This window comes from Tachypleus tridentatus, chromosome 3 (genome assembly GCF_004210375.1).
Source record: "Tachypleus tridentatus isolate NWPU-2018 chromosome 3, ASM421037v1, whole genome shotgun sequence".
NCBI lineage: Eukaryota > Metazoa > Arthropoda > Merostomata > Xiphosura > Limulidae > Tachypleus > Tachypleus tridentatus.
In genome coordinates this window covers 23,052,173-23,064,946 of record NC_134827.1, presented here as the reverse complement: position 1 = coordinate 23,064,946, position 12,774 = coordinate 23,052,173, and the positions used below count along the sequence as shown (strand labels likewise).

Genomic DNA, 12,774 nt, shown 5'->3' with positions numbered 1-12,774 from the left:
CGCGAAATTCATCAATCGAAGGGAATCAAACCCCTAATTTTAGCGAGGCAAATCCGTAGACTTACCGTTGTACTAGCGGGGGACATATTCTTCTTTACCTGCAATATTTCTATTCAGTTCTTTCTTACTAGATTTAAAAAAGAAAAATGAAAACATAAGAATAATCGTTTGAAACAGTTCTTCCAACTTAACGTATAAATTAAAGAATGAATTATGAAATGTATCTTTCACTCGCGAAAACAGCAATACCATTATTTATAAAATTGCTGAATAACTTTAGTTAGTTTTCATTTTATTTATGAAATAGGTCCACGATATTTGTAAAGGAAATACAGAATTATAAGATAGATACATGAAGTAAACTATAAAAAGTTTAGTTTGTTTGTTTCTTTGTTTTGAAATTTCGCGCAAAGCTTCACGAGGGCTATCTGCGCTAGCCGTCCATAATTTAGCAGTGTAAGACCAGAGGGAAGGCAGGTAGTCATCACCACCCACCGCCAACTCTTGGGCTACTCTTTTACCAACGAAAAGTGGGATTGACCGTCACATTATAACGCCCCCACGGCTGGGAGGGCGAGCATGTTTGGCGCGACTCGGGCGCGAACCCGCAACCCTCAGATTACGAAGCGCACGCCTTAGCGCGCTAGGCCATGCCAGGCCCCCGCAATATAGCTTTCGTCTAGCTTTGCGCGAAATTCACAACAAACCAAACCAAATGATGAGAAATCGCATTTATTCTCATCAAATTTAAATGCAGCAACATATATCTATTATTTCTTATATGTTGCAATAACGGGAGATAGAAAACGTAACACCTTGACCTTTAGTTATAAACATGACTTTTTTAGAGACTTGCGAACAAGATAATAATAAGAATTTCATACTGTGCTAAGTGATTCAGTTCATTGCCTACATGTTCATTGTTAATCACGTATTAAATTTCAAATTTATAAATTTTAGGAGAAATTTTAATAGGAAAACTTCCATTCCAGCAAGTCCCGAAAGTAACAGATTATGTCTTCCCATTCCTTACTGTGTGGTTTTCTGATGTTATACACTTCATTTGTAATGAGTAAATTCTGCAGCCTGATTTTCACACACAAATTATTATATTTCAAACAAAATTATATTCATTTTTAACAATACTAATATTTTTTAAGAGAATAAGATTGAAGAAACGACGCCGCAGACACCTTGTACCCGAACCCTAATTTATATTATGATGAATAAAGGAAACACAACACGAACGTGTTGATTTTACTGTGGTAAGACTTCTCAACCACTAATGCCATAGTGTTAACAACTTTCATTGCAAATATAACCTTCACAGGAAACTGCTAGCCAAACACTTTTCAACGCTTTCTATATAGGAGCACGTGAGCTTTACATCCTGAAAACACGGTTCAAAAAGAAATGGAGTAAGATAAAAAAGACAATGTTATCGAAAAGCAAACAAACTGATAGCTACAATACAATAGACAATAGATACGATTAAGTATTAAGTCAAGATATAAAAAGGAAATATTTTCACTTATTTCTGCTTAGAGAATCGAAAAAAAATATTTTAAATATCATAGAACGTAGTTTACAACTATGAAATAAATAATTGGTGGTACGTCAACAGAAGTTCAAGAAATTACAGTTCTACTGATTATAAAGCTATAATAAAGTACTGTCAAAGTACTGAATATTATATATATATATACATATATATCCGTTACAAACTTGAGCAGTATTTCGAAAATTGGATAAATTGTGGATTGACTAAGTACATAAAACGATTTTTATTATTATTCATTTCATACCTTTTGAGCAATGTGTTTCGAGATACACAGTTGATAAATCTGTCTATAGTTCCACATCGTGTTCAAATACAAAAACTGATATTGTGATATGTACTAATATAACATTTTTCTCGTCTTGGTACACATGAGTTTTATGGTTAGCAGATCTAAGATATTTATTCTTGCCTATTTAACTGTGCTTATGTGATGAACAACACTGCCATGCTAATGTTCAATATACGAAAACACAACTACGATTTTGTAACAAGGTTTTGATTTCACGCTAAAAGTATTATTTGGCTTGTAACCACAGCTTAGAAATATTTCCAAAAGTAATAGAAATATTATATTTGTTTTAAAAGCCGGGCCTATTAAGGCAAAAGAGAAGTAGAATAAACTTGGTCGAATGATTTTCTTTTCAACAAAACTGCAACTTAAAAAGTCCCCAAAAAAGACTTTTAAAACGACTTTTCCGTTACAGAATGAGCAAGTTCTGATGATTCATTACAATATTCACCAGCTTAAGATAGATTAAAGTAGTAATTGTCGAAAGCAAACAGACTAAAATTCTCTGTCTGGTTTTCAGAACACATCGCTTTCAGGAGATATAAAACACACACTCACGTAAGGTCTGAATAAAACAGCATATGAATCAAGATTTACATGTATTTATACTAAAGTTATACAAAAATGAACAAAAATGTTTAGAAGTGAGTAATTTTTCGACATTTGCGACTGTAATGTAAATCACTTTCACACATCAGTTGCCAAATGTAGTCTCTAATCATGTTTATGTTATACGCTCCTTGGCTTCAATGTCCAGTATATTTTGATGAAAAAATAGCTCGTTCTGCTCCACTGAGTATGTTCCCATGTTCTCATTTAATTTATCAAGATGAGCGTCAAGGATATGGACTTTCAGGGACATCTTGCAGCCCATGTTTTCCGCAGTTCTTCACCAGAGCTTCAACCAGTTCCACATTATTTTCGACCTAGTGACTGCCCAAGAAGCCCCGAACCACTGCGACAAAGCTGCCCCAAGCTTTTTTTCCTTCCTACTGAGCTTCTTGAGGAATTCTTTTCACTCTAGGATCTTCTTCATTTGTGGTCCAACGAAGACACCAGCTTTTACCTTTTCCTCAGACAGCTTATGGAAGAAGTATCAAAGGTACTTGACGGCTGCAGACTCCTTATCTAGATCTGTGACAAATTGTTTCATAAGACCCAAATTTAGGCATAAGCAATTGGAAAATAACAGTTTCTACCCAGGAACAAGAAAAAGTTAAAAATTTTGCGAGATAGTGTTATAAATAAAACTGTCCTCAGCATACAATTTCACAAGTGTATATATATATAAAATCAGAAGACGTATTTGGTTTTTGATGTATTTAAGTTTTAATTGTTGTAGCAGTAGTAAGTTTGAATATCACCAACATCAAAAAAGTAGTCTTTGTAGTCATTATAGGTGCTAAAACCCTAAATTTTACACTCGTCAAAACGCATGACGCGTTCTTTCTTTTCATGTACTTTGCTTGTTTGTTTCGGATATTCGCGTAACACTATACAAGAGTTACATGTGCTAGCCGTCCATAAATTGAATATGATAGACTAGAAGGAAATTGAATAGTGAACAGTACTGGCTACTTAAATCAAATAGTGGGATTTATCACCACTCTTATAACACACCCATCGTCCCAAACTGCAATACACAATCTTTAGGTAATGAAGAGCGAACCATGGATCCTCGGATTCACAGTCCAAAATATTCGTGTACTTCGTAGTTATGCAATTCATCTCTTTGTTGTAGATGATTAGTTGTAGTTCCATAGGTTTGAGATTTGTTTACACCACATACAAAACTTACGTACCTGTTTTACATTCAAAATCACGAAAACAAATAAAATTGTGAACCTAGGGATTATGGAAAATTATTTACCAGCATGTAAGTTAATAATAAACCATCTGGAAAGTTTCCCTGTGGGATAACGGTATGTATATAAACTTACAACGCTAAAATTTCGGAGTTCGATTCCTTGCGATAGACACATCAGATAGTCCATTGTGCTTTTGCTCTGAAAAAACAAACAAACAAGCCATTTGCAACAATAACGACTCTCAAAAAACACAGAAATATTGTAGGTCATATTGAAATTTTTATAGGATGTTTTACACTAGTTGGTTTTTTTTTATACTTATTAGATCAGTGTATAATGTACAGTGCGCGTCACGTGACTTGCGATAAAAGAGTATATAAATAAAAGCCAACCATTAGACAGAATACATGAATGATAACATGTGAGCTTCTTGATAAAACTTATGCATTGCATAATTTCAGGACATTTGAGTGGAGTCAGGTTTCTATTAACAGTCGCTTCTCTCCCTCTGAGGATAAAACCTGAAATGATGCCCAAATTAGGAACTATCTTTAACATGTTAAGCGTTCCATTTGTGTTATTTTCAGCTTTTTTCAGTTTCTCATATAGATGGTGCAAATTAATTCAGCCCCGACGAAAGGAAAAAATGAGTAGGTAACACTGTATATTATATTTATTATATTATATTATATTATATTATATTTATTTATGCCTCTCGATTCCATGAAGGAACATAGGGCCGCAATCACTTGCGGATTTATTAACAGGCTGGTTTTTTAAGTGAGTAGATTGTTAGCCTACCGCACAAACCGCAACCAGGAGGAGAAACCTTAGCCGTCCCTAATTTTGCAGTGTAAGACTAGAGGGAAGGCAGCTAGTCATCACCACCCATCGCCAACTCTTGAGCTACTCTTTTACCAACGAATAGTGGGATTGAGCGTCACATTATAACGCCCCCACGGCTAAAAGGGCGAGCATGTTTAGCGCGACTGGAATGCGAACCCGCGACCCTCGAATTACGAGTCGCACCCATAACGCGCTCGGCCATGCCGGGCACATATTTATTTTAGAACAAGTACTTATTGTGATATTTACCGCGGTATTATGATAGTGATAATTTAGATTAATATTAATTTCAAAAATTATATTTGAATTTCAAAAAGAAAAGTTATATTACCAACAAATATTCATTAACTAATTCGTAAACAATAGTAACATTGATGGCTCATAAAGTGTGTTTGTGCATGCTTTTCTTCTCGCAAAGCCACATCAGGCTATCTGCTGTATCCACCGAGAAGAAACGAGCCCCTAATTTTAGCATTATACATCGGAAGACTTACCACTGTCCCAGCGGGAAGAAGGGCTAATAAAGAATACGACTTAACAAATCTATCGTAGTGATAAGACTTAAGTTAACCTGAAGATGACCTAAGAAGGTCAAAACGTTTTAATACCCATACCAGTCGTTTTGAGATACAAGACTTAAGTTTGTTTCTCGAATTTCGCAAAAAAGCTACGTAAGGTCTATCAGCGCTAGCCGTCCCTAATTTAGCAGTGTAAGACCAGAGGAAAGGCAGTTAGTCATCACCACATACCACCAACTCTTGGACTACTCTTTTACCAACGAATAGTGAGATTCACCATCATATTATAACGCCTCACGATTGAAAGGGCGACCATGTTTGTTGCGATGGGTATTCGGATGCGCAACCTTAGATTACGAGTCAATCGCCCCAACTACCTGGCCCAATAATACGTATCGTAATAAATCACAGACTAGCCCAAAATAAATTATAATAGATAATATAATAAATTGGGGGCTCGTTTTCGAGATCTGAATCAGAGATAAAATTAGTTCTAAATTAAAATTCAAATCCTGGTCGTGTTATGTTTCATTGTTAGTCTTTGAAAAAAGAAAAGGATACAACGTCCAGTGCCTTTGTGTCCACATATGGACATAGTTTCATTTGATCATCAGATGTTATTGGTCACTGATATAAAGACTGATGTAGTTAGGGAGGAATTTAGACATTTTGTGTCTTTGACAAAGAACATTGCTAATCTCGCATATTTATACGTGTTTTACGTGATACTGGAGTGATTTAGTCATTGTTGTTAGAAGATATATTGCCTTTAGATTCGAGTTCTATCACTGGTGAGTCTGTTATTGCTTAGAGTAGTGAAGCTGGCTTTGTCTCTTTGTAATATTTATTTAACATCAGCTCTAGTTTCGGGACCTGTTGTGGTTGGATTGAGACCTACTGTGCCAATTAAGTATGTATCTTTTTTTTTTGTTGGGAAACAATTTGGCTGGAAGAAGAGTTGTTATCGAACATAAGATGATTAGCGAACCGATCACTGTTTCATTTAAGGATGATGTCGTTGTTGTCGATGAGAATCCAAGTGGAAGCCAGAATCCAAGCCAGAAACAAAAGATAGAGATGTGTTCAGAGGACAATATTATGGATTTATCTCTTCTTTTTTTTTTTTAATTCGACATGAATAATTGTGCTACTGACAATTCCTTGATAAGAGACAATGATGAACGTGAGGGATCTGGTTCACATGGTAAAGTTCCATTTGCTAAAAGTAAGCTGATCGCTGAGTAAGAAAATAATCTAAAGATTTTATCACTGTATAGATATTTATTCCCAAAGAATGACCTGGAGAAAGTTCCAAATGATAACTTTTTCAAAAATGGCGTGCTCATGAGGAAATGAAGACCACCAAATGTACCAGCTTCATAGGACTGAGCTGTAATTTACCAAGTTGCTGTTCCAGAAACATATCGTTCTGAAATATTGTAGGTTACCAATGAACTTCCCATGGGAAGTCATTAAGAAACAACAAGACGTAAAGCAAAATAACATTTCCTTTGGCCAAAAATTATGCAAAATATTTACCGGTTTTGTAAAACATGTCATACATGTCAATTAGTCGGAATCCTAACCAGAAAATTCCCGTTTCTCCTCTGAATCTTATTCCAGTTTTCGAAGAACCCTTCAGTCGTGTGATTATTGACTGTGTTGGGCCTTAAAAATATCTGTTGTAAAAATATCTGATCGTCGAAAAGCTAACCATCTGTGTCATATCAATATGTTGAAGCCTTATCACATCCAAGATGCATCTAAAAGCATTTTAGTTGTTGGGTATTGTCCTGATTTTGATGACAGTCTCTTTGACTCAGACACATGTAAGTTTGAAAATAATGGAAATGAATGAAACATCATACTGAGTAATTCTGACATTCAATCTAATCTTGATGCAAAACTTAGCCACTTGCTTCCTCAAGAGAAAAACTTGGTATATTATTGATTGAATATGAGTGTATATTTCCGGACGTTCACAATCAAACTAATATTGTTGTTCATCATGTAGATGTAGGTGACACCTTCTGTAAAACAACATTCCTATCGTGTGAATCCAATCACGGTTTACAAAATGCGTAAAGTTTGTTTTATTTCTTTGTTTTTAGAATTTCGCACAATGTTACACGAGGGCTATCTGCGCTAGCTCTCCCTAATTTAGTAGTGTAAGACTAGAGGGAAGGCAGCTAGTCATCACCACCTTCCGCCAACTTTTGGGCTACTCTTTTACCAACGAATAGTGGGATTGACCGTCACATTATAACGCCCACCATGGCTGAAAGGGCGAGCATGTTTGGTATGACGGAGATTCGAACCCGCGACCCTCAGATTACGAGTCGAGTATCGTAACTACCTGGCCATGCCGGGCCAAAATACGTGAAGAAATATCTCATAAGCTAGAGAATGACATTATGTGTACTGGTTCCTAAACCTGATGATTCGGTTAAATTCTATACAGACTCTCACAAAATGAATGCTTTGACAAAAATAGGTTCCTATCCAATTTAAAGAATGGAGGATTGTTTTGATAAAATTGGATAAAAACCAGATATATCACAAAATGTGGCTTGCTGAAGTGGGCGGTTCCGCTAACTGACAAGGCAAAAGAAATCCGTGCCTTTGTTACTCCTGGTGGATTATATCAACACAATGTAATGCCGTTTGAAATGAAAAATTCTCAGGCAAATTTTTAGCGAATGATGAATAAATGTCTGACACTCTGTTAGTTGTTGGATTTATGTTGATGATGTTGTAATTTACTGTGATACCTCGGAACAACATTTATGTGTATTACGTGGTGTTTTTGAGAGGCTTAAGAAAGTCAATCTCATTATAAGTTTGACAAAACGTAACTTTTCTAAGGGTAAAGTTGTTTACTTAGGCCATGTAGTAGGCCAAGGTCAAGTTTCGCCAATTCAAGCCAAAGGTGATTGTATAGTAAATTATCCAATCCCTACAAAAGAGAAGAGTTTTGTGATATTTTTGAGAATCACTGATTATTACAAAAAGTTTTGTAAAAATTTTAATCACGTCACTCTTCCATTTACAAACCGTTTACGAAGGTCACATGTGTACATATCACAACAACCTTTGTCATTTACACTCATCACATTCTATTGACGTTTTTCAACCAAACGAAGAGCAAGAACGGAAGGCTATTAAACTGGAGTTTAACACTACAAGTGTATGATTTGAAGATAATCCACGTCAAGGGGGTTGATTATCATCAGTGCTGACCCACTTTCACGTGCTACGTAATTTCATTTTCATAAGGTTATTTGTATTGATTGTGTTATGTACTATCATAATTTTCGAAATTTTGTAATTATTTGGCAGTGTATTGTATTTCACGTATTGTTATCAATGTCTATATCTGTATACAATATTTTAGTTAAAAACTGTCTAACGTCAATTTTTAATTTTATAAAGAAGGAAGTGTAAAAGATTTACAATACGTAATAGACTGGTATCACCCAGTAATTATGATTGTCTCCAAGTTGAAAAGGTTTATTTCCTTTCTTATTATGAAGAAACATCAGAGAGGCAGCTTATGTTAAACAGAATACATGAAACATTTTCAAAACGACTGCTTGTTTCTCAGTTTATATAAAAAAAAAAAATTATACTAGACGGACTTTGCTCTTATACAAATATAGAAAGTGTTTGTCGATCAGACTGAAAAAAAAAATTAAAGTCCAAAACTTTTGGAAGTTTCAATCTTGCATTTGAATTTGGAGTTACCGTTATTGCAATTATAAATAAAACGAAAAGGCTTAGCTTAGCAATTATAGTTAGTTTTCCTTTCGACTACAGTACACTTCGTTGATTTTGATAGTTGGGATTTTATTAGCTCTTTAAAACATTGTTAGTTGCGATATGTTTTATGAATCTAAACATTTCTGCGAGTGGAATAGAAACAGTACACTATTTATATTGTCTTTTACTTTTCTTTACTCCTACAGGTTTGTGGTCCCAATTTAAACAAATAGTAGTTTTTAGTTATCTTCTTATGAAGCAAAATTTTCTAAGATTGAGATTTAAAGAAGTAACAACTAACTATTGGGGTAAAATAATAAAATACAGAGTTCATGCTTCTGAAGAAGAGAGAGAACTGGAAAATCCAAGAAAATTGAAGAAATCAAATGTAAGTCATGCCAGCCAATAAAACGTTTAAACATTGCAATGTCTTTTACGTAGTCTTTATTAAGGAATAATGACATATATAAAACACATACTTTTTAATTACAACAAATAAACATCCGTATACTGTAATAAAGTTACCCTGACAAACACCTGTGCACAAGTTAATTCTACTTTGACGAATAACTATCTCTAATTTAGTGTGTTGTTTGGACAGAATAGCCCAAAGTGCTGTTCTGGGACTGTAACTCTTATTAATTAGCTAATATCAGTAATTAACAAAAAAAATATATGTTTTCTGTTTGTACATTCATTTGACCAAGATCCCTAATGATAGCGCGCTGCAACGTATTATTGTAGATAGTTTTTGGTCAAAAGTAAGTTAACTTTGTGGTCAGGAGTGAAACGAAAATATACATTAATAGCTCTCTTTTTAACCACTGAACTTATCCTACAAATCCAACCTAACCCCTTATTACACATTAACCTGAACTGATCCCATAAAACCTATTCTTTCTTACATATAAATCTAAACTTAGCAATCAGCCTCAGCGATCTGCATATAATTTCTTCTACACAGCTAAGTTTTGGAAGTATCTCTGACTGAATTATGTTACTATTGCACTTGTTTTAATAAACTGTCTTTATTAATGTCTTGTACTTATAAATAAGTTGCTCTGATTTATTCTTTGCTACGTTATTAGCCTTTTTCTGCAGTAAAGAACTTGCATCACTGCTACATCTTTATCACAACACTTGCTCTGTCGTTTATATCTTCTCTTTTGGTCCTGTTTTTTTATTTGTTTAGTTTGAATTTCATGCAAAGCTACACGAAGGCCATTTGCGCTAGCTGTTTTAATTTAGCAGTGTAAGAATTAGAGGGAAGGCAGCTAGTCATCACCACCCACCGCCAACTCTTGGGCTTCTTTTTTATCAACGAATAAATTAACTTTATCTGATGTTCTTTACCCAAAACATTTCAAGCGATATTTGAAAAAAAAAGGCTATTCTTTTAAGCCTTAGATTGATGATCAAATGAATTATTACAAAATTTTTGTTATTACGAAATAAAAACAAAATTTCAAGAGTGTATTTTTCCTATAGGAATTTGAGGAGGTCTTCTTCTGTGGTATTAATCCAGCGGGAAATTACATTATTCTGAAACTCACCAGACGCCAAAACCAGACAACTGAAGTTAAATTACATATGAAATATGGAGAGAATGGATATTACCAATCAATCCCTTATTACCAATCTCCCTTCAATTCAGAATTCAGCAACTGTGGAAAGAAAGAAGAGTTTGATGCAGCGGATGTTCATGTCAAATGCTTAGAGCCTCTTAGAAGGTGGAGAATTGCTTACAATGGACTTTTAAGGTATTGTTACGCTAAGGTTTCCTGCTGAATAAACGTTTTGATTTGATGACATTCAAATGTATAAGAGAGTTTTTCAGTTATCATTACTACAATAAAATGTCTACCACTACGTTTTTATGGTTAAACAAAATGGTTTATATGAAATGCTAGGCCAATTACTTTTCTCACGAAAAAAAGAGCATATAGTCGTATATATATTTTATCAGAAGACAATAAACCCCTTATTCTGGGTACGGTGTAATTTCTAATATAAACGTAAATTCAGTTATGCAAATTGTAACGGTAATTTGTTTTATGAGACTAGTATGTTTTAGCTATTCCATTAGTGCCAAGTTTACTTATAAACAAAGGAAATTTATCAGTTTATATGTCTCATGATAACCAAGGGTTGTTGTTGGGTTTTTAGGAAAGTACAACCAAATGAATCACCTGAAAGTCAAGAGGATATTCACGTTAGATTTTTACTGATGTAAGTACTGACTTCCTTTTTATCTAGTTTTCATGAAGTGGACATTATGAAGTTTGGATAAATGAATTTTGTAGTACTTATTCAGATAGGTATTCCTATTTTGTGTCTCTAGATGGGCAGTGACCAGTTCACCTTTCGATTTTAAGACGGATATGTCACCTGATCTGACAAGTGAAGCAGTTTCCCAGTCTTTTTGGAAATTTCTAACACGCGATAAGTAAGTTGTCTTAACTAAGTTATTATTTGGTTATACATCTATTGGATGCTTACTAGTATAATCTGTATATTATGTGGAAAAACGTAAAACAGACATAAACTTGTGTACCTGAGAAATAAGAAACATAAATTGTTTAAGGTGTTAGAAATCACATTTTAGTTGATTTTATGTTGTGTTGAACCACACACTTTAGAAGTAAGCCTATCAATGAAAAACTACCTTGAATGACCTCTGAAATTTGCCCCATCCCTGCCCAAGTGGCTCAGTGGTAAGCCTGAAAGTTTATAACACAGAAAATCCGATTTCGATACTCATGGTGGACACAGCACAGGTAACCCACTGAATAGTTCTGTGATTAACAACAAACAAACAAACAAATATGTGAACGTATATCTTTATACATCTCCTAGGCCTAGCATGGCCAGGTGGTTAGGGCGCTAGACTCGTAATCTGAGGATCTGAGAATCCCCGTCACACCAAACATGCGCCCTTTTAACTGTGGGGGCGTTATAATGTAACGGCCAAATCCACTACTTGTTGGTAAAACAGTAGCCTCAGAGTTGGCGGTTGATGGTAGTGACAAGTCACCTTCCCTCTAGTCTTGCACTGCTAAATTAGGAACGGCTAGCGCTGAGAGCCTTCATGTAGCTTTGCGCGACATTCAAAAACAATCAAACAAACATTCTACTCCATAAACAAAGGTAATGGTAGAGATATATGGAATATTCGTTTGTCGTTGATTTTTCTACTACGTCTATACACCTTTTTCCCTTTAGAGAATATAACGTTAATTCAAGGATTTTTCCTCACATGTCTAGGTAAAGAAGTAAATATAAAGTACATGAAACTGGGTTACACTAGTTGAGGTTACAGATTGAAAATTAATCACAGATAATTATGTTTTGTTTTGATGTTTTTTTTTAAATTTCTTACTATAGCGGTAGACAATGGGTAAGTCCTTTAGTTCAGTTGGTACAATACGAGTGTTACGTATGAGGGTAGTCCCATGTTCAGTACCGAACACGTAAGTCATTAACGAAAGAAGGTCATTATGGCTACAATGGACTCAGAAGTGCAATTCTTGTTTCAATTTTAAATGTGCGTAAGTCAGTTGAGCAAAACGTATATTTAAGAATGTTTTTTTTTTTTTTGTTTTTGAATTTCGCACAAAGCTACTCGAGGGCTATCTGCACTAGCCGTCCCTAATTTACCAGTGTAAGACTAGAGGGAAGGCAACTAGTCATCACCAACCACCGCCAACTCTTGGGCTACTCTTTTACCAACGAATAGTGGAATTGACCGTCACATTATAACGCCCCAACAGCTGGGAGGGCGAGCATGTTTGGTGCGACCGGGATTCGAACCAGCGACCCTCGGATTACGAGTCGAACGCCTTAACACGCTTATAATTATGACCCTCAACTGAATTCTGACAGACATTAAACACTAAAGCCTGCTTCATATGTTCACTCCTCCACCTCTAGATACACAAAATACTACGAACTCAACCTGTGTCTTCTTTGTATTCGGGTAGGTAATTGTATCAC

At 35.0% G+C, this 12,774-nt stretch overlaps 1 protein-coding gene across 3 annotated transcripts in view; it reads left to right on the top strand.

Moving 5' to 3' along the window:
- The first annotated feature begins 4,061 nt into the window (after nt 1-4,061).
- The window catches only part of LOC143246525 (rifampicin phosphotransferase-like), an 86,212-nt gene continuing 77,499 nt past the window's right edge, over nt 4,062-12,774 (top strand). Inside the window, exons 1-5 of one of the 3 annotated variants that reach the window (XM_076493385.1) lie at nt 4,062-4,308; nt 8,988-9,169; nt 10,270-10,541; nt 10,948-11,010; nt 11,123-11,227. In XM_076493385.1, coding sequence (XP_076349500.1) covers nt 4,101-4,308; nt 8,988-9,169; nt 10,270-10,541; nt 10,948-11,010; nt 11,123-11,227 — 830 coding nt within the window. In that variant the 5' untranslated portion in view covers nt 4,062-4,100. The remainder of the gene's footprint in view (nt 4,309-8,987; nt 9,170-10,269; nt 10,542-10,947; nt 11,011-11,122; nt 11,228-12,774) is intronic. The other 2 variants (XR_013026022.1, XM_076493386.1) reach the window with 2 other exon arrangements.